The sequence below is a fragment of the Oncorhynchus clarkii genome, chromosome 9 (assembly GCF_045791955.1).
Source record: "Oncorhynchus clarkii lewisi isolate Uvic-CL-2024 chromosome 9, UVic_Ocla_1.0, whole genome shotgun sequence".
NCBI lineage: Eukaryota > Metazoa > Chordata > Actinopteri > Salmoniformes > Salmonidae > Oncorhynchus > Oncorhynchus clarkii.
The window spans coordinates 46,855,908-46,878,196 of record NC_092155.1 but is presented as its reverse complement, the minus strand read 5'-3'; the positions used below and the strand labels follow the sequence as shown (position 1 = coordinate 46,878,196).

General features: G+C 46.4%; 1 protein-coding gene across 1 annotated transcript in view; it reads right to left on the bottom strand.

The window, feature by feature from the left end:
• Nucleotides 1-22,289, bottom strand: part of LOC139416423 (phosphatidylinositol 3,4,5-trisphosphate-dependent Rac exchanger 1 protein-like) — a 116,476-nt gene that overhangs the window by 75,267 nt on the left and 18,920 nt on the right. The window contains exons 2-6 of the mRNA XM_071165021.1: nt 18,081-18,146; nt 17,787-17,909; nt 8,085-8,189; nt 5,858-5,959; nt 5,227-5,388 (exon numbers count right to left, since the gene is read on the bottom strand). Of these exons, the coding sequence (XP_071021122.1) occupies nt 5,227-5,388; nt 5,858-5,959; nt 8,085-8,189; nt 17,787-17,909; nt 18,081-18,146 (558 nt within the window). The remainder of the gene's footprint in view (nt 1-5,226; nt 5,389-5,857; nt 5,960-8,084; nt 8,190-17,786; nt 17,910-18,080; nt 18,147-22,289) is intronic.

The window sequence follows — 22,289 nt, the reverse complement described above, 5'->3', positions numbered from 1 at the left end:
GTAGCCATAACAAAACATCATTGTTCAATGGAACGCACCAATCTAAATCAACCGGAACTAAGCGTGCCCATGTGTGGACTCTGGATCTCCTGCCCCACCCCCATTTTTGGTAGAGACACCAAACACTCTTTTATGGTTGGACTTTACCAAATGTAACTGTCTCTTTGATGTCATTGAGAGCAAACCACTGTAGCCGCCCAAAACCAGACCCCCACTACCATCCATAATTGATTCCTCTGCCCACTACATCTCTGACAGACGCGCATAGCTCCACCCGAAAAACAAGATTATCCTCACTCTTGTAGGTCAGGTGCATTCCAGTCGGCCTAGCAGACGGTTTTACATTTCACCCGATCGATCAAATTCCATGTTTAACTGTGCAGGAAGGCGGGATGGAGGAATGGATAGAGGATGACAGAAGGAGGTGTGGTGGAAGCAGGAGGGCTGTCTGTTTATTAGAGCAAAGCTAATGCGTCTGAGCCCCGATTCTGCACTATTACCTCCCCATTATGAGTGGAGAGGTGATTACACTGGAGAGTGGAGGAGTGGAGAGGTGATTACACTGGAGAGTGGAGGAGTGGAAAGGTGATTACACTGGAGAGTGGAGGAGTGGAGAGGTGATTACACTGGAGAGTGGAGGAGTGGAGAGGTGATTACACTGGAGAGTGGTTACACTGGAGAGAGTGGTTACACTGGAGAGTGGAGAGAGTGGTTACACTGGAGAAGTGATTACACTGGAGAGTGGAGCGGCGATTACACTGGAGCGGCGATTACACTGGAGCGGCGATTACACTGGAGCGGCGATTACACTGGAGCGGCGATTACACTGGAGAGTGGAGCAGTGATTACACTGGAGAGTGGAGCAGTGATTACACTGGAGAGTGGAGCGGCGATTACACTGGAGAGTGGAGCGGCGATTACACTGGAGAGTGGAGCGGCGATTACACTGGAGAGTAGAGCGGCGATTACACTGGAGAGGCGATTACACTGGAGAGGCGATTACACTGGAGAGGCGATTACACTGGAGAGGCGATTACACTGGAGAGGCGATTACACTGGAGAGGCGATTACACTGGAGAGGCGATTACACTGGAGAGGCGATTACACTGGAGAGGCGATTACACTGGAGAGGTGATTACACTGGAGAGTGGAGGAGTGGAGAGGTGATTACACTGGAGAGTGGAGGAGTGGAGAGGTGATTACACTGGAGAGTGGAGGAGTGGAGAGGTGATTACACTGGAGAGTGGAGGAGTGGAGAGGTGATTACACTGGAGAGTGGTTACACTGGAGAGAGTGGTTACACTGGAGAGTGGAGAGAGTGGTTACACTGGAGCGGCGATTACACTGGAGAGTGGAGCAGTGGAGCGGCGATTACACTGGAGAGTGGAGCGGCGATTACACTGGAGCGGCGATTACACTGGAGCGGCGATTACACTGGAGCGGCGATTACACTGGAGCGGCGATTACACTGGAGCGGCGATTACACTGGAGCGGCGATTACACTGGAGCGGCGATTACACTGGAGCGGCGATTACACTGGAGCGGCGATTACACTGGAGCGGCGATTACACTGGAGAGGCGATTACACTGGAGAGGCGATTACACTGGAGAGGCGATTACACTGGAGAGGCGATTACACTGGAGAGGCGATTACACTGGAGAGGCGATTACACTGGAGAGGCGATTACACTGGAGAGGCGATTACACTGGAGAGGCGATTACACTGGAGAGGCGATTACACTGGAGAGGTGATTACACTGGAGAGGTGATTACACTGGAGAGTGGAGGAGTGGAGAGGTGATTACACTGGAGAGTGGAGGAGTGGAGAGGTGATTACACTGGAGAGTGGAGGAGTGGAGAGGTGATTACACTGGAGAGTGGAGGAGTGGAGAGGTGATTACACTGGAGAGTGGTTACACTGGAGAGAGTGGTTACACTGGAGAGTGGAGAGAGTGGTTACACTGGAGAAGTGATTACACTGGAGAGTGGAGCAGTGGAGCGGCGATTACACTGGAGAGTGGAGCGGCGATTACACTGGAGCGGCGATTACACTGGAGCGGCGATTACACTGGAGAGTGGAGCAGTGATTACACTGGAGAGTGGAGCGGCGATTACACTGGAGAGTGGAGCGGCGATTACACTGGAGAGGCGATTACACTGGAGAGGCGATTACACTGGAGAGGCGATTACACTGGAGAGGCGATTACACTGGAGAGGCGATTACACTGGAGAGGCGATTACACTGGAGAGGCGATTACACTGGAGAGGCGATTACACTGGAGAGGCGATTACACTGGAGAGGCGATTACACTGGAGAGGCGATTACACTGGAGAGGCGATTACACTGGAGAGTGGAGAGGCGATTACACTGGAGAGTGGAGAGGCGATTACACTGGAGAGTGGAGAGGCAATTACACTGGAGAGTGGAGAGGCGATTACAATGGAGAGTGGAGAGGCGATTACAATGGAGAGTGGAGAAGTGATTACACTGGAGAGTGGAAGAGTGGAGAGGTGATTACACTGGAGAGTGGAGAGAGTGATTACACTGGAGAGTGGAGCAGTGGAGAGATGATTACACTGGAGAGTGGAGCAGTGGAGAGGTGATTACACTGAGAGTGGAGCAGTGATTACACTGAGAGTGGAGCAGTGGAGAGGTGATTACAATGAGAGTAGAGCATTGATTACACTGAGAGTGGAGGAGTGGAGAGGTGATTACACTGGAGAGTGGAGCGGCGATTACACTGGAGAGTGGAGAGGCGATTACACTGGAGAGTGGAGAGGCGATTACACTGGAGAGTGGAGAGGCGATTACACTGGAGAGTGGAGAGGCGATTACACTGGAGAGTGGAGAGGCGATTACACTGGAGAGTGGAGAAGTGGAGAGATGATTACACAGGAGAGTGGAGCAGTGGAGAGATGATTACACAGAGTGGAGCAGTGGAGAGATGATTACACAGAGTGGAGTAGTGGAGAGGTGATTACACTGGAGAGTGGAGCGGTGATTACACTGGAGAGTGGAGCGGTGATTACACTGGAGTGGAGCGGTGATTACACTGGAGTGGAGCGGTGATTACACTGGAGTGGAGCGGTGATTACACTGGAGAGTGGAGCGGTGGAGAGGTGATTACACTGAGAGTGGAGGAGTGGAGCGGTGATTACACTGGAGAGTGGAGCGGTGATTACACTGGAGAGTGGAGCAGTGATTACACTGGAGAGTGGAGCGGTGATTACACTGGAGAGTGGAGCGGTGGAGAGGTGATTACACTGAGAGTGGAGGAGTGGAGAGGTGATTACACTGGAGAGTGGAGCGGTGATTACACTGGAGAGTGGAGCGGTGATTACACTGGAGAGTGGAGCAGTGATTACACTGGAGAGTGGAGCGGTGATTACACTGGAGAGTGGAGCAGTGATTACACTGGAGAGTGGAGCAGTGATTACACTGGAGAGTGGAGCAGTGATTACACTGGAGAGTGGAGCAGTGATTACACTGGAGAGTGGAGCAGTGATTACACTGGAGAGTGGAGCAGTGATTACACTGGAGAGTGGAGCAGTGGAGAGGTGATTACACTGGAGAGTGGAGGAGTGGAGAGGTGATTACACTGGAGAGTGGAGGAGTGCCGAGGTGATTACACTGGAGAGTGGAGGAGTGGAGAGGTGATTACACTGGAGAGTGGAGCAGTGATGACACTGGAGAGTGGAGGAGTGGAGAGGTGATTACACTGGAGAGTGGAGCAGTGGAGAGGTGATTACACTGGAGAGTGGAGCAGTGGAGAGGTGATTACACTGGAGAGTGGAGAGGTGATTACACTGGAGAGTGGAGAGGTGATTACACTGGAGAGTGGAGGAGTGCCGAGGTGATTACACTGGAGAGTGGAGGAGTGCCGAGGTGATTACACTGGAGAGTGGAGCAGTGATGACACTGGAGAGTGGAGGAGTGGAGAGAGTAGGAATAATGGGCTAAAGAGAGGGAAGTAGGTAGGGAGAGGGGTATTGTCTTTCATGAGGACTGACTGTGATACAGAGTGAGTAGACAGAGGCTCTATGTCCCAATACTCATTCACTCTCAGATATGTTTTCACCTCTAGGGGTCAACGTAAAGTGAATCAGAGAACCAATCCCAAAAACAGATGTCCAACTGCCCCCACATCAGTGGCTGGAATCAAATGAGAGTCATTAAACAAAAATGCCAATAACAATCCTATATCAAGACAAGTCTGATTGATCTGTGGAAGGAACAGACGACATGGTGTAATTTTTCCCCCACATCGTTTATCCTTGTTAAACACACAACAGTCTCTTGTTTTGTCACATTTTTGACAGACAATAGCAGGGGTGAAACGGTGGCATATTTCGTCAGAGCGAGGCAAATCTTGGCAGGCTTTGAGTGTATGTGTGTGTGTGTGTGTAGGATGCCATTGTGAGGCCCTCGCTTTTTCCTCAAAGGGTCCCGCGTGAGACTAGGCCCTGCCTCATCGGGCTCTGCCGATTGGGCAGGGTGCCCTTTGGCCTTCCCATGGCTCCTGAGCGGGCAGATTGTCCTCTCCGGGGCCCAGGGGGCCTGAGGAGAGTCAGGGGACAAGGGCTCTGTTGTGGAGGGTGAGGGAGGCGTGAAAAACGCACTGGGCACTCTGCTCCGCTCCCAAGACCTGTCTGTGCCCTGTGCACACTGGTAATCTGGGGGAAGCTGGAGGAGGGTTTTACTGTCACAGAAAATGAAGTGGTGCTCAGTATTTAGTGGACTCTCAAAAACTGGCCTAAGCTTTTTCGCCACAGCCGTGACTGAGTCAATGAGGAGGACAGTGTGTGTATGTGTGTGTGTGTAAACCATTGACAAATCTAAACTCTGAGCTTCCCTTTTCCGTCTCTTTCCTGTCATTCAAACCATTTCTATATAAAGGAGAACCGTTCTGCTCCCTCGCCCTCCTAACTATCCTCTCTCTCTCTTACTTCTCCTCTCTCAATCTTTATTCTCACCTCCCACCCCTCTCCATCTCTCCTTCCTCTCATCTTTATCGCACACTTCTCTCATCTTTCTAGCACCCCTTCCCTCCCTCCTCTCGCTCTCTGACCCCCCACCCTTCTGTCGCGCCGCTCATCTTTAAACGCACACGTCTCTCCCCCTCTTTTCACCTTTCAGTACTTTTCTCCTCCTCCCCTCCCCTCAATGGTGACCTATAGGGTGCATCCTAGCCATGGTCTAGAGTAGAATAGAATAGAATCCCTCACCTCCCAGCCCTCGATGTGCGACTGCAGCTGCTCCAGGGCCTCCAGTTTCTCCATCTGCCTCTTGGTCTCGTTGATGTTGGAGCACACTGCCTTCATGGCCTGCAGGGCCTCCTCCACCGCAGGGTAGTCCGCGTGCTTCTTGGGTGTCCGCTTCAGCAGCTCCTAGAGGCGGGGGAGAGGCGAGTAGAGTGGTCACTTGGTCAGGTCATTAACGGGTTAAAGCCAAAGTCAAGACGTCTTCAGTAGAACTACAGTATATAAAACAGCCATTGATAATGCTCATTATTAGGAATCATCTCAACAGTATTCTGCAGAGTCAACGGTGGATAGAGTTGCATTTAGAAGTGGAGAGGTCAGTTAAGATTGCGGGATGATGGATGAACAGAGTACTGGGGGAATGTTAGGCTGGAGGGGGGAGCGTGGAGGTCGGACATAGGATAGTGAGGATGAAGTGGTGGGACGGAGAGTGCGGATAGAGTTTTGTGGAGAAGTTGGAAAAAAGGGAGAAATTGGACATGGGGTGGAAAATAAAATATTGTGCGTGGTAGGAGTATGGCAGACAAGGTCGGAACGTGTGTGTTTATGTTCGTGTATGCGCTTGTGTCATTCTCCTCGGATCCAAGGGCCTTACCTTCAATAGGAGGGGGTACTTGCAGATCCTCTGAATGGGCGATAGCAGGTACCCCTCCAGGGGAATGTCTGTGCTCTTCTTCCCTCCCAGCAGCATACAGTGCTGGAACACAAACAAGACACAGATGTTAACAAAACTGTCATTTATCAAACAGGGACATCTATGGCCTATGACACATCCTCCATCTTGTTTGTGATTCTTCTAGAAATGTAAGTTGGTAACCCCACTAAAATGATGATGTGAATTGGTTGAGTGCAAGAAGCTAAATCCAGAACACCACAGCATGTCTTCAGTGTTGCATTAACAGCCTCAATGGGGATCGGGTGGCAAACTGGAACTAAAGTCATGCTTTGAAAAATGTACCCAAGAAATCAGTTTGGTGGTGAAACCCTACTGAGGGTTCTTCAGATGAGAGTGAGAGAGAGCGAGAGAGCGAGAGAGCACGAGAGAGAACGAGAGAGAGCGAGAGAGAGCGAGAGAGAGCGAGAGAGAGCGAGAGAGAGAGCGAGAGAGAGCGCGAGAGCGAGAGACAAAGCTGGTGGGTTCCCTTCTCTGTGCTTTATTTCCAGTAACCAGGTCTGTCAAATGTGAAGTCCCAGAGGGCAAGCATGAGCAGCATTCACCACAAGATCAAAGGCCAAACTAGATACGCCGCATGAAAATACTTTGGTGTAGAAAACAGAAAGCACATCATTGGTCGGTATAGTGCACATATTTCATTTGAAATCACATTCCACCACTTTCAACTTCATAAGGCACTCTGAGAAGAAACAGCAGTGTTGTGCTCATGCAGTTTTTTGGTTGAAGCTTACGCTTGGGGGCTGGGGGGAGGAGAGGAGCGCAAAAACTTACTGCAAAATTGTGTGATTCCACAGATTCCAGCCGGCTTGGCAATCCTGACGCAATCCCCTTCTCCACCCCTCTCTCTCTTTCTCTAGTCTTCTAATCTGAACCTTATTTCCATCAGTGTGCCTGCAGCCAAACTCCCTCCGAGAGCTTCTCTTTGACCTCCTTTCAGCATACTTTCACTTTACTCCTCTCAGCTGTACAGCTTTGTTTTGATGTCCGTGTAGAGAGAGACGGCGTACATATTCAGTGCTTGTCAATTAACATGGAAATATCAGCTCAAATACCGCAAAAACATGGAAATGGAACGAAATTCAAGAGAGGAAACAGATGCACCGATGGCTCTTCATGCCGCACCACCCTCAAATATCATTATAATACTAATAACGATTTGCATTTATAAATCATGACTAATTAATGCAAAGCTTACATCCAAATGTGATTATTCATCAAGCCTCCAGGCTCCCTGCGATTACAGAAGGCATCGTCTCCATGCCAGAGTTCATCAACTGACTACACCACATTCCTAATTCCCTCACTCCACATCATCCACAAAAAGCACTGTGGACTACCATGCATTTTGGGTTGAAACCAGCCTACAGCTTCAACCTGTGGAGTTCAGACTTGTAGCTTAAAGGGTCATTCCGCTAAAAGTTGAGATGTATGGGGAGAATCCTAACATCCACATATGTCAAATGTATCTTAGTCTCCCATTGACATCAATGCATTTGACTTGTGAAAGTACGGATTTACCCCCCCATGTGATGTTCCACTAGCAGCCTGGGATAGAATGTACAGAACTCAACTAGAACAAGTTCAGGTCAGTCAATAATGAGACGGAGGAAACACATCGGTGTCAACAAGGCTCAGATCTTCCAGCCAGCCGTGCCAATGTACCGCAGCTGGACAGCTCACACCAACCATGACATCATCTTAGGAAGCGCAATCAAAGGCAGTTCCTGTGTTCATTGTTGAGGGGCAAGAAGGGTTGTCAAAACAAGGAAACAGCTGGACATCTGGTGACAAAACGACCCTGTGGTTACGTCGTGAGTTTGCCAGAGCGACCTTTTTCTAATACCTGTTATTTTTTATAACAAACATAAACATGTAAACAGAAGATGTGACATTATGAAGAGGATAGAGAGAAGGATGGTGATTGGGACAGAGGTGGAAAATGATGACACAGGGGAAGAGGATAAGGGAGAAAGTGGGAGGAAGAGGTGGACAAGAAGAGGTGGTCAAGGAAGAGGGAGAGAGCATGGTGTAAGAGGAATAGAATGGGAGGAAGAATAGATAAGAGGAAGAGAAGATTATTTTTCTTCAGAGAGAATGAGATATGTAAAAAGACGGTGAGAGTTGGTGTCAGCGGTAAGATCCTCACCAGGAGGAAGGTCCTGATTTCGGGGATCTTGTTGAGCTCCATCAGCAGCCGCAGGGCTTTCTCGTGGTTACTGCAGTACTCCCCATACACCGAGAACCGCCCCTTCTGAAAGATGGAAGAAACACAATTCAGAAACCTGATCTGATCCGAATAGAAAAACTTGGCATTGAATATTCTGGAACAGAACAACTTTTAGTCAAACACAGATATCTAGTGATAATGTCGCAACATCAGTTGAATTGAAGATCAACTCCTATACACATAATTCCAAACAATTAAGATTACAATTCTGATGAGATGTGCTTTCCTTATTTGGGTAAATATTGAACTGAGAAAGCCCTCTGAACTTCCTCTATTCACACTGACATTGTTATGTGGATATACTGCACTGTATAGGTTTAGCCACTGAAGACTTTCCTCATGATCACTTAGTTATATGATAGCTATGCGCATAGGTTCAATGCATTATTTACCCACCACTAGAGACAACATATAGGCCTAAGGAATCTATTCCTCAGAATTTAAATGTAGGCTTCAGCCCAAAACCCGATATATAGGCCTTCAAGTCATTAGGAAGTGAAACCAGCTTCAGTGTAGGGCCTCCTCACTCTGCTCTGGTTGGTACTGTAACCAAAACTGTGCTGCGGTCACCCGAAACAGCGGCAGGAAGTGAAATCTTAGCTCGTGCCTGCGAGGCTAGCATATCCTCACAACCTTCAGAGAAACGCTACACTCGCTCTCTCTGAAAAGCTGGACGTGTGCATTTTAGGTAGCGACTTAAAAGGCAGATCAATATAGGAGGCACTGAGTCACTCCTTTGATGCTGTTAAGTTTGTTTTTGAATCTTCAAATATTGAGCATGAGGTAAGAATGCTGCGTAGCATTTCTATCAGGCATCCAACGTTAAATACACGAGGTCACTGTAAAACTGATGGGGCCAAGCACCATAAAAGGTTCACAGGGTAACAATCTCTACCAGGTGCACCATTGGTCTCAGTGTCTCCCTCTTGCTCTCCTCTCCCCATTCTAAATGTCGACTCTCACAGCTCTTTGGAAACAGTATATCAAAGTCAACCTCAAGAGGCCATGCCGCTACAGACTAGTCTAGCCATCCATCCTCCACCTCCTCTCATGCATGCGTCAGGTCCACATGGCAACGCAGCAAGAAGAGAGAACTAATCTGGCTTGTATGTAACATTACAGTACGTTCAGCAATCTCTCCGGTTCCCATGACGAGGGTAGATTCAAAGTGTGTCACCGTGTTTGGCGGCTGTAAACGGCGAAGCAACAGAGGGATAGCGTAGCCCAGGGCTCCACTGTCACACACAGACAAAGCCGCTGGCTGGCAGGGCAACAAAGTCCGAGGCATCACCGGGAGCAACAGCTAGCCCAGTATATGGTGTGAAACACCAACAGAAAAAACGAATTAAAAAAACTCAAGACAAGTAGCCTTACGAACAGCAAAATCACTAGCCTATGTCAATCTACTATACTCCATAGTAGAAAAGTTGACCTATTCTATTGGTTAGTTTGTTGAGAGAAAAAAAAGAGCCTATTCCAAACAGACTCTGGGACAATTGTGGGAAGGTAGATCCCACATTCATACAACTAGTAGCCCTAGGCTACATTAAAAAAAAAAAGGTCTGATGTAACAGATCAGAACGTTTAGCTTAAAAAAACAGTTTAACCTTTTTTTATCCGTCACATTATACACGCAGCCATGCACACAAGGCAGTAAACTCGGCGCAAATGTTCATTCAATAATGCAATTAGCGGGAAAACACTGATGTCAAAAAGAAGTGAGATTAAAATACATTTCCATTACGAATTTTGAAAGAGAGGAGATCTAATATCTTACTTTAAATCAAGGCAAGACATGCCTCATAATATCTATTAAAACGTTCCGGTTTCAAACAAGTATATTTTGGATAGCCTACTGCCTCCAGCCCACTTGTGTGACCCGCTGATGAAGCCTGTTTGAGATGATGCCGTTTTACACATGTATTTACATCGACTGCCTTTTCCATCAATGAATAGACTAAAAAGCATTATTTCGCAATGGGATTTTTTTTTCTTAATCCTGGACATTTGTCCGGTGCCAATTTAATTTATTGGCTTTTCTCAAAAGAAGTTTTGGCCAAAAGCCGGCTATTACCGGAAAACGGAAACCTGGTGTGTGTGAGAGAGAGAGTGAGTGTGCGTGCATGTCTTCCCGGACACTTGCATTCAACTTTTCTGATGCAATGCTTAAAATACCAAATATTTTTTTTTTGTTTTTTTTTTTTGAATTTTACCCCTTTTTCTCCCCAATTTCGTAGTATCCAATTGTTGTAGTAGCTACTATCTTGTCTCATCGCTACAACTCCCGTACGGGCTCGGGAGAGACGAAGGTTGAAAGTCATGCGTCCTCCGATACACAACCAACCAAGCCGCTGCTTCTTTAACACAGCGCACATCCAACCCGGAAGCCAGCCGCACCAATGCGCCGGAGGAAACACCGTGCACCTGGCCACCTTGGCTAGCGTACACTGCGCCCAGCCCGCCACAGGAGTCGCTGGTGCGCGATGAGACAAGGAAACCCCTACCGACCAAGCCCTCCCTAACCCGGGCGACGCTAGGCCAATTGTGCGTCGCCCCACGGACCTCCCGGTCGCGGCCGGTTACGACAGAGCCTGGGCGCGAACCCAGGACTCTGATGGCACAGCTGGCGCTGCAGTACAGCGAAAATACCAAACTTCTAAGCTCATGGCCACCTCATCATAACAATCAACATTTATTGACTGAGTTTCCATGGAACATCACAAGAAAGTTAAGACCATGAAACGTCTTTGACCCTCTTAGACTACTACTAGGCTTAGAACAGAACTTCCTAAAGGCCCAGTGCAGTCAAACTAGATTTCCTGTGTGTTATAAAAATAAATATATATAACACATACATATACAATGCATTCGGAAAGTATTCAGACCCCTTGACTTTTTACACATTTTGTTACATTATAGCCTTATTCTAAAATGGATTAAATCTCAATCTACACACAATACCCCATAACAACAAAGCAAAAACAGGTTGACCTTTTTCCTAATTTATTAAAAATAAACTATTTAAATATGACATTTACATACGTTTTCAGACCCTTTACTCAGTAATTGGTTGAAGCACCTTTGGCAGTGATTACAGCATAGTCTTCTTGGGTATAACGCTACAAGCTTGGCACACCTGTATTTGGGGAGTTTCTCCCATTCTTCTCAAGCTCTGTCAGGTTGGATGGGAGAGCGTCACTGCACAGCTATTTTCAGGTCTATCCAGAGATGTTCGATTGGGTTCAAGTCCGGGCCACTCATGGACATTCAAAGACTTGTCCCGAAGCCACTCTTGAGTTGTCTTTGCTCTGTGCTTATGGTCATTGTCCTGATGGAAGGTGAACATTCGCCTGAGGTCCTGAGCGCTATGGAGCAGGTTTTCATCAAGGATCTCTGTACTTTGCTCCATTCATCTTTGCCTTGATCCTGACTAGTCTCCCAGTCCCTGCCGCTGAAAAACATTCCCATAGCATGATGATGCCACCACCATATGGATGGTGCCAGGTTTCCTCAAGACGTGACGCTTGGCATTCAGTCCAAGGAGTTCAATCTTGGTTTCATCAGACCAGAGAATCTTGTTTCTCATGGTCTGAGAGTCATTAGTTGACTTTTGACAGCCCATTTGTAGTTTGCCATGTTCATTTAACTGAGGAGTGGCTTCCATCTGGCCAATCTCCCATAAAGGCCTGATTGGTAGAGTACTGCAGAGATGATTGTCCTTCTGGAAGGTTCTCCCATCTCCACAGAGGAACTCTAGAGCTCTGTCAGAGTGACCCTTCTCCTTTTACCACGATTGCTCAGTTTGGCCGGGTGTCCAGCTCTAGGAAGAGTTTAAAATGTTTTATATAATCCCTTTTAGAATAAGGCTGTAACGTAACAAAATGTGGAAAAAGTCAAGGGGTCTGAGTACTTTCCGAGGGCCCTGTATATATGGGCTCCCGAGTGGTGCAGCGGTCTAAGGCACTGCATCTCAGTGCAAGAGGCGTCACTACAGACCCCGGTTCAATCCCAGGGGTCTGTAGTTCCTGTTCCCAAGAAAGCTAAGGTAACTGAACTAAATGACTATCGCCCCGTAGCACTCACTTCTGTCATCATGAAGTGCTTAGAGAGAATAGTCAAGGATCATATCACCTCCACCCTACACGCACTTCAATTTTCTTAACCCCCCAATAGGTCCACAGACGATGCAATCGCGATCACACTGCACACTGCCCTATCCCATCTGGACAAGAGGAATACCTATGTAAGAATGCTGTTCATTGACTACACCTCCAAACTCATCATCAAGCTGGAGGGCCTAGGTCTCGACCCTGCCCTGTGCAACTGGGTCCTGGACTTCCTGACAGGCCACCCCCAGGTGAAGGTAGGAAACATCTCCACTCCGCTGATCCTCAACACTGGGGCCCCACAAGGGTGCGTTCTCAGCCCCCTCCTGTATTCCCTGTTCACCCATGACTGCGTGGCCATGCACACCAACTCAATCATCAAATTTGCAGACGACAAAACAGTGTTAGGCTTGATTACATACAACGACGAGACAGCCTACAGGGAGGAGGAGGTGGTGAGGGCCCTCAGAGTGTGGTGTCAGGAAAATAACCTCTCACTCAATGTCAGCAAAACAAAAGAGTTGATCGTAGACTTCAGGAAACAGCAGAGGGAGCACCCCCCTATCCACATCGACAGGGCAGCAGTGGAGAAGGTGGAAAGTTTTTGTTCTTCTGTGTTCATATCACCAACAAACTGAAATGGTCCACCCACACAGACCGTGTGGTGAAGAAGGCGCAACAGAGCCTCTTCAACCTCAGGAGGATGAAGAAATTTGGTTTGTCACCCAAAACCCTCACTAACTTTTACAGGTGCACAATTGAGAGCATTCTGTCGGGCTGTATCACAGCCTGGAACGGCAACTGCACCGCCCACAACCAAAAGGCTCTCCAGAGGGAAGCGCGGTCTGCACAATGCATCACCGGGGGCAAACTACCTGCCCTCCAGGACACCTACAGCACCCGATGTCACAGGAAGGCTAAAAAGATAATCAATGACAATAACCACCTGAGCCACTGCCTATTCACCCCGCTTCAATCCAGAAGGCGAGGTCAGTACAGGTGCATCAAAGCTGGGACAGAGAGATTGAAGCTGTTTTTCAATCTCAAGGTCATCAGATTGTTAAACAGCCACCACTAGCACAGAGAGGTGGCTGCCTACCTACAAACTTCATATCACTGGCCACTATAATAAATGGTCACTTTAATAATGTTTACATATCTTGCGTTACTCATCTCATATGTGTATAATGTATACTGTATCCTTCACTATCTATTGCATCTTAGCCACTCTGTCATTGCTCATCCATATATTTTATACTTACAGTGCCTTGCGAAAGTATTCGGCCCCCTTGAACTTTGCGACCTTTTGCCACATTTCAGGCTTCAAACATAAAGATATAAAACTGTATTTTTTTGTGAAGAATCAACAACAAGTGGGACACAATCATGAAGTAGAACGACATATTGGATATTTCAAACTTTTTTAACAAATCAAAAACTGAAAAATTGGGCGTGCAAAATTATTCAGCCCCTTTACTTTCAGTGCAGCAAACTCTCTCCAGAAGTTCAGTGAGGGTCTCTGAATGATCCAATGTTGACCTAAATGACTAATGATGATAAATACAATCCACCTGTGTGTAATCAAGTCTCCGTATAAATGCACCTGCACTGTGATAGTCTCAGAGGTCCGTTAAAAGCGCAGAGAGCATCATGAAGAACAAGGAACACACCAGGCAGGTCTGAGATACTGTTGTGAAGAAGTTTAAAGCCGGATTTGGATACAAAAATATTTCCCAAGCTTTAAACATCCCAAGGAGCACTGTGCAAGCGATAATATTGAAATGGAAGGAGTATCAGACCACTGCAAATCTACCAAGACCTGGCCGTCCCTCTAAACTTTCAGCTCATACAAGGAGAAAACTGATCAGAGATGCAGCCAAGAGGCCCATGATCACTCTGGATGAACTGCAGAGATCTACAGCTGAGGTGGGAGACTCTGTCCATAGGACAACAATCAGTCGTATATTGCACAAATCTGGCCTTTATGGAAGAGTGGCAAGAAGAAAGCCATTTCTTAAAGATATCCATAAAAAGTGTTGTTTAAAGTTTGCCACAAGCCACCTGGGAGACACACCAAACATGTGGAAGAAGGTGTTCTGGTCAGATGAAACCAAAATTGAACTTTTTGGCAACAATTCAAAACGTTATGTTTGGCCTAAAAGCAACACAGCTGAACACACCATCCCCACTGTCAAACATGGTGGTGGCAGCATCATGGTTTGGGCCTGCTTTTCTTCAGCAGGGACAGGGAAGATGGTTAAAATTGATGGGAAGATGGATGGAGCCAAATACAGGACCATTCTGGGAGTTAACCTGATGGAGTCTGCAAAAGACCTGAGACTGGGACGGAGATTTGTCTTCCAACAAGACAATGATCCAAAACATAAAGCAAAATCTACAATGGAATGGTTCAAAAATAAACATATCCAGGTGTTAGAATGGCAAAGTCAAAGTTCCGACCTGAATCAAATCGAGAATCTGTGGAAAGAACTGAAAACTGCTGTTCACAAATGCTCTCCATCCAACCTCACTGAGCTCGAGCTGTTTTGCAAGGAGGAATGGGAAAAATGTCTCTCGATGTGCAAAACTGATAGAGACATACCCCAAGCGACTTACAGCTGTAATCGCAGCAAAAGGTGGCGCTACAAAGTATTAACTTAAGGGGGCTGAATAATTTTGCACGCCCAATTTTTCAGTTTTTGATTTGTTAAAAAAGTTTGAAATATCCAATAAATGTCGTTCCACTTCATGATGGTGTCCCACTTGTTGTTGATTCTTCACAAAAAAATACAGTTTTATATCTTTATGTTTGAAGCCTGAAATGTGGCAAAAGGTCGCAAAGTTCAAGGGGGCCGAATACTTTCGCAAGGCACTGTATATATTCTTATCCCATTCCTTTACTAGATTGTGTGTATTAGGTTTTGTTGTGGAATTTGTTAGATATTAGGTTTTGTTGTGGAACTGTTAGATATTACCTGTTAGATACAGCTGCTATGTCGGATCTAGAAGCATAAGCATTTCACTACACTCGCAATAACATCTGCTAACCATGTGTATGTGACCAATAAAATTTGATTTGGGCTGTAACACAACCGGCTGTGATCGGGCTGTGATGTGGTCGTCCGGGTTAGGGGAGGGTTTGGCCGGGGTAGGTTATCATTGTAAATAAGAATTTGTTCTTAACTGACTTGCCTAGTTAAATAAAGGTTCAATAATAAATATATATTCATTCCACACCATGAGGTTGGAATAATAATGTTAAAAGGATGATTATGCATTTAGTGTAAGAGCCTTTTGAAAAAAAGACTGTTTTTCAGCCTGTTTTGGTGGAATTACGTTTTGGCCTGCCTGGTGATATCACCAGGCGGTAAATGGGTTAATAGACCAATACGAAAGTGTTCCATACCTCTCAGCCAATAACAGCTCATTTTAAGTTTCCCCCTCCCCACTCAGACAGTCCAAGCAAACTTCTTGCAATTTTTTGTTTCTGTTTTAAATTACACTGGTAAAAAAAATATCCAAAAAATATCACAGCAAGGTACTTAATTGTTACCCAGAAATGATTTGATATTGAGATAAATACAGCAGCATTGGACCTTTAAGGACTTCTAAAAGTGAACATTAATCCATCTATAAGCTTACCTTATGGGCATTTCTTTAAGTTCCTGAATGTGACCTGTACAATTCCAAAGCCAGGTCAGCCTTGAAGAAACTGGGCTCCACTTGTGCTCAGAATAGCTCAAAGAGTGTGTTTGTGTCTTTGATAAACACTTGGTTTTCTTCCTTTTCCATCAGTGGAATTTCAGCAGGATAAGAGGGGCAATAACAAACACAGGGCAAATAGGAGTGTCAAAGCATAATGAGTCTATTTAAGAAGGGCCATAATATGATGACTGTTAGCTTGGGAGAAAGAGGCCTTGGTCAGGGGACAGCCCAGAAATAGAGCAAATATTGACATCTGTATCCTTCCGAATTAACATTCTCTAGTAGTTTTTTGGGGGTAGGTTTGTGTAATCCTCCTCCTCACGCCAACATGGTTCAAACGTCAGCCAAAGGTTCTACCCAGGTTTGGTTTAGTCTGCCGGTCGTTGAACACCCCCCAATGATTCAACAACATGCACGCCTTAAAAGTCAACATGGTGGCGGGTGATATTTGAGGCCCACTGGCTACTATAGGCTGGATTCCAATCCAATTTTCCACTCTCACTTCCTCTCTCCCTTTGATGAATGTAAGCTTTATCAGGCACTGGGAGTATGCTTTTGAATTGGAATCAAGCCATTGTGCTGGTTTATACTGTGGCCTCTGAGCAACACTGAAATAAGACAGATCTTCAGAGAGAGGAGAATCTGTATGCTGCGATTGTGATTGACAGTGAATGGCCCGCTCAACAATGCTGGGTTATAGTGTGATCTAAGCAACATTGGAATAGACAGAGCTTGAGAGAGATAAGAGGAGAATCAGGATGTATTTCTCTGGCTTTGATTGACAGCAGAACAATGCTGGGGGTTAATCAGATCTCAGCAGGGGTGTCTGCTGTCACTGGGGTCAAGGGCAGGAGGCGGAGTGCACCAAACGGGAGCAATTGATTGGGCGAGAGGTGTCGGTGTTGAAGGAGAGAGAGGTCACAGACAGAGAGCCCTGTAATGAATACGGAGCTACAATGCCAGTGGCCATGTGAAGATTCTCCCCACTACACCCACACAACTTATTCTGAGAGCTCTTGATTGGAGTATTCTACAGTATAGTAGTCCAATTAGAAAACAAAGCTTGGTTACCACCTCCTTGAGGAGGCTACTCTCAACATCCTTTCAATCAATAAAATATTGATAGTTTTAGTTTGACTACAGGAGCTTTCTGTTTGAACAAACACCCTTTACAATGTGCTTTCTGTCAGGTGACAATCCTCAAGCTAATTCCTCGCTCTACAAAGTCCCCTAAGTGTGTATGTGTGTGGATGCGTGTCTCTGCGTGTGTGTCCATGTGTCTGTGTGTGCGCAAGAGCAACTAGTTCCGCCATTGTCCCATTGATGACTGACACACCATCTCTTCCCCCGACACAGGCAGCTCTTTGTTGTTCCCAAGGGCCAAACGAGTTCAAAAGGGGGGAGGGGGGTGTCGGGAACTGAGGGACGGAGGGACGGAGGGAGGAAAGCAATCTGCTGAAGGGGATGCAAGTGACAGGGGCCTTGCATGGGGTTGGCGAGGAACGGATAGAGGGGTCTTTCTGGCTGACAGGATGCAGGCTTTTTCGAGGGGAGGGGGGAGCGGGATGGGGGAATTAGCGAGGGAGGAAGAGAGGGAGTGGATTGTGTGTATATTATTATATGAAAGTTGTCAAAGGCCACTTTCCCATCAGTTTTGATCTTTTATCCTAACTGCAGGTCATTGAAACAGTGGATAGGGTGTGAGAAGTAGCGTCAGAGCGTAGCTGGGCGTTTATGCTCAAGCCGGTCTCTGTGTCCATATATATGTGCACTGCAAGCGTGTGTGTGCATGGAAGTGTGTGTCACTCACAAACTGGAGGAAGACTTGTCCGAGGGAATGCCCTGGCTGTGGCTCCGGGTGCAGGCTGGCCTCCACTGCAGACAGCACCTCTCTGTGAACGTCCAGGATTGACTCAATGTTGGAGAACAGGATCTGTGGTTGCAGAGAGAGGGTGCGTCTGAAATGTCATCCTATTCCCTATATAGTGCACTTATTTGGACGAGGGCCCGTAGGGCCTCGCCACATTTTGTAAAAAATATTTTATGCATAGTAATTTTTGTCAAAGCATCATTAGGATAGTTTTTAATGGGCGGCTATATTTACCTTGACATGCTCAGGCGACAGACACTGTTGCTCTTCGGCAGTTTGTCGGATTCTGTGCAAAAAGGCCTGCATGAGGAAAAAAAGAAAAGAGAAAGATAGTGGTTAGGTTCATACTGCATGTATCATACACTAGGTGGTATATGTACAGCAATATATGATATGGGGGATTGCAGTCGTCAGTTTACTTTAGATTTAAGGATTAGGTTGGGGGTGAACTTCATCCGGTGAGCTTCGTAAATATTATGGTCTCACCTGTGTTTAGCTTAAGCTCTGCCTCAACATGCATACAGAATCCCCGTGGTACGTGTAACTAATGTACTGTAAGCCCTTGCTAATAGAAGACGCTTAAACCAATGTACCTGGGAAATCGTCGGAGACACCTCTATAAATACCTCAATTATTGAGCATCACACTTTTTTCCATTTCCTCGATGTAGCTGTGCGGTGATAAGCCCACGTCAGACTGAACAGCTGCTCAGTGGCTCGCAACAGTGTGTTTGTGAGCACTGCGTCTCCCTGCAGAAAGCTGACCTGTCACTCAAATCCTGACAAGAGAAAACTAAAAAAGGGAGCGGTACTAGAATGCCCCCTCTGTCTCTTTCTTCCCACCTCACTTCCTCTCAGGTTGATTGTCTGTCTTTGAATGTCTCTCACAACTTCTACGAAGCATACGCTTGCCAAATAGGAGCAGTGTGTGTAAAAGAAAATGTATGTGGAACTTGATCATGACGCCTAATAGACAGTCCACAAGGAAGCAGATTGCTCATCCGACATTTGCAAAGTGGACCCCAACCTCTTGTGGGGTTTGGAGGCACTGCTTTACATCTCCTCATCCCTATCCACAATGACAGAGCAGGCAGATGCACACACGCAATAAAATATGTAGCAATAAAATATGTAGCAATAAAATAATCCCCTTACTGCAAATCCCACCCATCTGGCGCTCCAGGCAGACTAGAACAAATGCTCCAAGTCTTGGAAAGATTTCAAATAGGGCTTGAACCCAGGTCTGGTGCTGTTCTGCTTTGGGATGGTTCAGGACGGGTGAATTGTGCTCCAGGCATAATATACTCATTAATCCTCCCATATGGTGACTTGTACCATGTCCATGTTGAAGGAGTCCATTCATGTGGAAGATTGCCCCCTGGCATCTTAGAAGGAGGGGGGGGGGGCAAGAAACAAGGACTTCCACACTACATGGTGAGGAGGACAGGGGGATGGGCATGGAGGAGTGGTGGGAGGGGGGTTAGGGTTGGTATAGAATGGGAGAGGAGGGGAAACGAGAGTATCTCGAGTCACAACTTCGTAGTTCGTACAACTGCACCATGGACGGTCTTGCTCTTAAAATGTCTAAATGTGCCACAAAGATGTGGAGGAAGGGGGTTTGTATAAGTGTGCGAGGCCGCAAGCAACAAAGAGGTCCTTTCGGTGTCTGTGTTACATCCAGACACCAGTGATTCTCACCTGGGCTGTATTGGCTATCGGCAGTGTTCCGTCACCAAACGACTGCACTTGTTTATTTTAAGACAAGAGGGGGAAGCTTTGTCCATCTCAAATCGCCATGCGCCGCTACCAGCATCACAGAATGGGGGGTGCAGATCAGGTAACACATTGGCCGGGGGGGGGGGGGGGGGGGGGGGGGGCATGGCTGAATATTGAGGAGTCAGTATCCTTAAATTTAAACAAAAATTATAATACATTTAAAAACAGGTGGCTGGCAAGGAAAAAGCAGACAAAACAATAAACAATGTGTAGAGAGTAGACATCACAGATTCATGCTGACAGGAATCTTCCATTGGACATGCTTCTAAGATGACTATTCACTTGTTATTTCCAAATCAATTAAGGTGGTAGATTACGTCTGACACTGTTGTTTTTCATATGTCCAGGGCTCAGGTTGCCCTTTATGCAGGTTTTTGACGTCAGTGAACAGGCATCGGGGCTTTGGTTTTCCGCTTCGGTAAGATCAACCTTTCTCTTGTTGTAAATAGGCAAATCAAGGTAAGGGAGGACACTACCATGGTTACTATTGTCGTTTCTCGCTAGGGGAACGTGACAGAGAGGTGGAAGGCAAGCTGCCAGAGGACTCGACTGACCCCACAGTTAGAGCTGCTGTGATTGGGTGAAACCGGCATTCTAGGAGTCAAAGGGCACAACTTGACCCCCATAGGCTGTGACGTTTGGTGAAAACTAAGGGACGAGAAAGAAAAAGCATTATGTGCATTTCTGTTGGGCACTCCCCACTGTGGTTGGGGTATGCTCTATAAATTCATTAGAAAAGTACAATACGCAAGGTATGCATGCCAACAAAAAAAAGCTAAGCGAGTCATAAATAGCAAGCAAGGTTGGGGTCAATTCAGTTAGTTATTTTTTGTCAATTGAATTGAATACATTTTAATTCATGAATTGTCATAGAAAACATTTTATTTGAATTGACCCCAACCCTGATGGCAAGACACCTGACACTGCATATGTAATCCACTGTGCTCTTACTGATAGCTAAAAATAGCATGCAGACTACATTTAGGTAAATCGTCAATACATAATGTGCTAATAACAGCACGTCAAATGATACACCGACCAGGGACACAAATTTCATTTTGGAGATCCTCAGATTCATCTCAGTGATTAATCGTCTGCTACTGTACGGTGCAAGGTCAGGCACAGCTGGTGAATGGAGCAGAGGAGCAATATTACAAATCCAGGGTCTGTAGCCAGAGGGGCTATGGGCTGGAAGGGTGAATTTGTTCATATGGCACTCCCAAAGGAGATCAGTTCATTCTTAAACTTGGCTTGCCAGACAAATGACCGCCAGACGGTCCAGTATTAGACACTCCAGAAATGTTTTTACTTTTCCTACTGAAAAGCCAAATCTCAAAGTATTTAAGTAGCATACAAATACTATTAATCACAGCTAAACCACTGAATGCCTGACTCAATATCTCAACTTGTAGTTTAGCTTTGGTCTTGAGATATAAATACACTATCCAGTTTGCTAGCAATAGGTTATACAGTAGGGATGAGAGTATCACTTGTGGTAATTGCCACAAGAGTCTTCAACCTTGTGTGCACTGTCTCAGTCAGTGCTTGGTTTCCAGTGTGCGATCTGGACAGAGGCATACTTGATTGATTGTTGGAGCTCCAAAGAGACTTGCGCACTCTGTCACTGTTGTGTTTTTGGTGGCTTGCTGCCAGTGCCAACACACTCAGCGTGCATGTGCACGCACACACACACACCTCTGCACAACTGTTCAGTCATACACCATAAGCCACAAACAACTTTGAATGCTAAATAAACCAAACCATTAATTCTTCTACCAAAGGGGTACAATAACACTAATGAATGATTCATCACCCAGGCCCCAATCGTCAATTCCCCGTACGAAACCCCTTCTCTTCCAGACAGCCATACCTCTAATTGTTGTGCCCCTCATGAGCCACTGAGGGCTTTGTCAGGATTGCCTTGGAGATGTGCTTTTATTGCTCTCTCTGGTCTGAATACATTCTGCCCCCCCCCCCCCCTCCCCCTCTCCTAAGAGCCCACCTGCTTTCAACTCATTACTGAGCCCGACTCTGGGGTCTGTGGAAGAGGAAACGATTAAATCCCACCCGTAATAACCAGGTATTAGAAAAATGCCACCCAATATTAAACCTATCTATCTTGGCTGGGTCTGGTTATTTCCATGCTTTAGCGAGAGAGTCGGGGGAACGCTAGGTATACGAATCACAGTACAGCCTCAGTGACAACATATTAATAATTAGTTCATGCAGAATGTTCACTTGCAACATGGTAATTGTGTGGACTGGATGATATGAAGGTAAAAAAAAGAAAAAGGAATGTTTTATCACTTTGTATGTAAACTGTCAAGTCTTTGGTCTGCAATGTCTTTTTCATTCGGTGTCGGAACCCAGTAAGACTAGCTGTCGCCATTGGCGTCGGCTTATGGGGATCCTTATTACATTAAAATCAACTTTGATGCACAAGCTGGTGCTGCAGACCTAGCTTCAATATGTTATTTCAATGGTCAGAAGACTACGTGCAAGGGAACTGCTCACTTCCCTAAACAATGAGGGTCAACAGCGCCACAACAACCATTTTGTGACACCTTCAAGAGGCACTAAGTCTGTGTATAATTCTGAGTGAGCCCCCTTTAATAAGCCCACGGCGATGCATTTCCTCACACGAGCGCCCTTAGCTTTTCATCTGCAT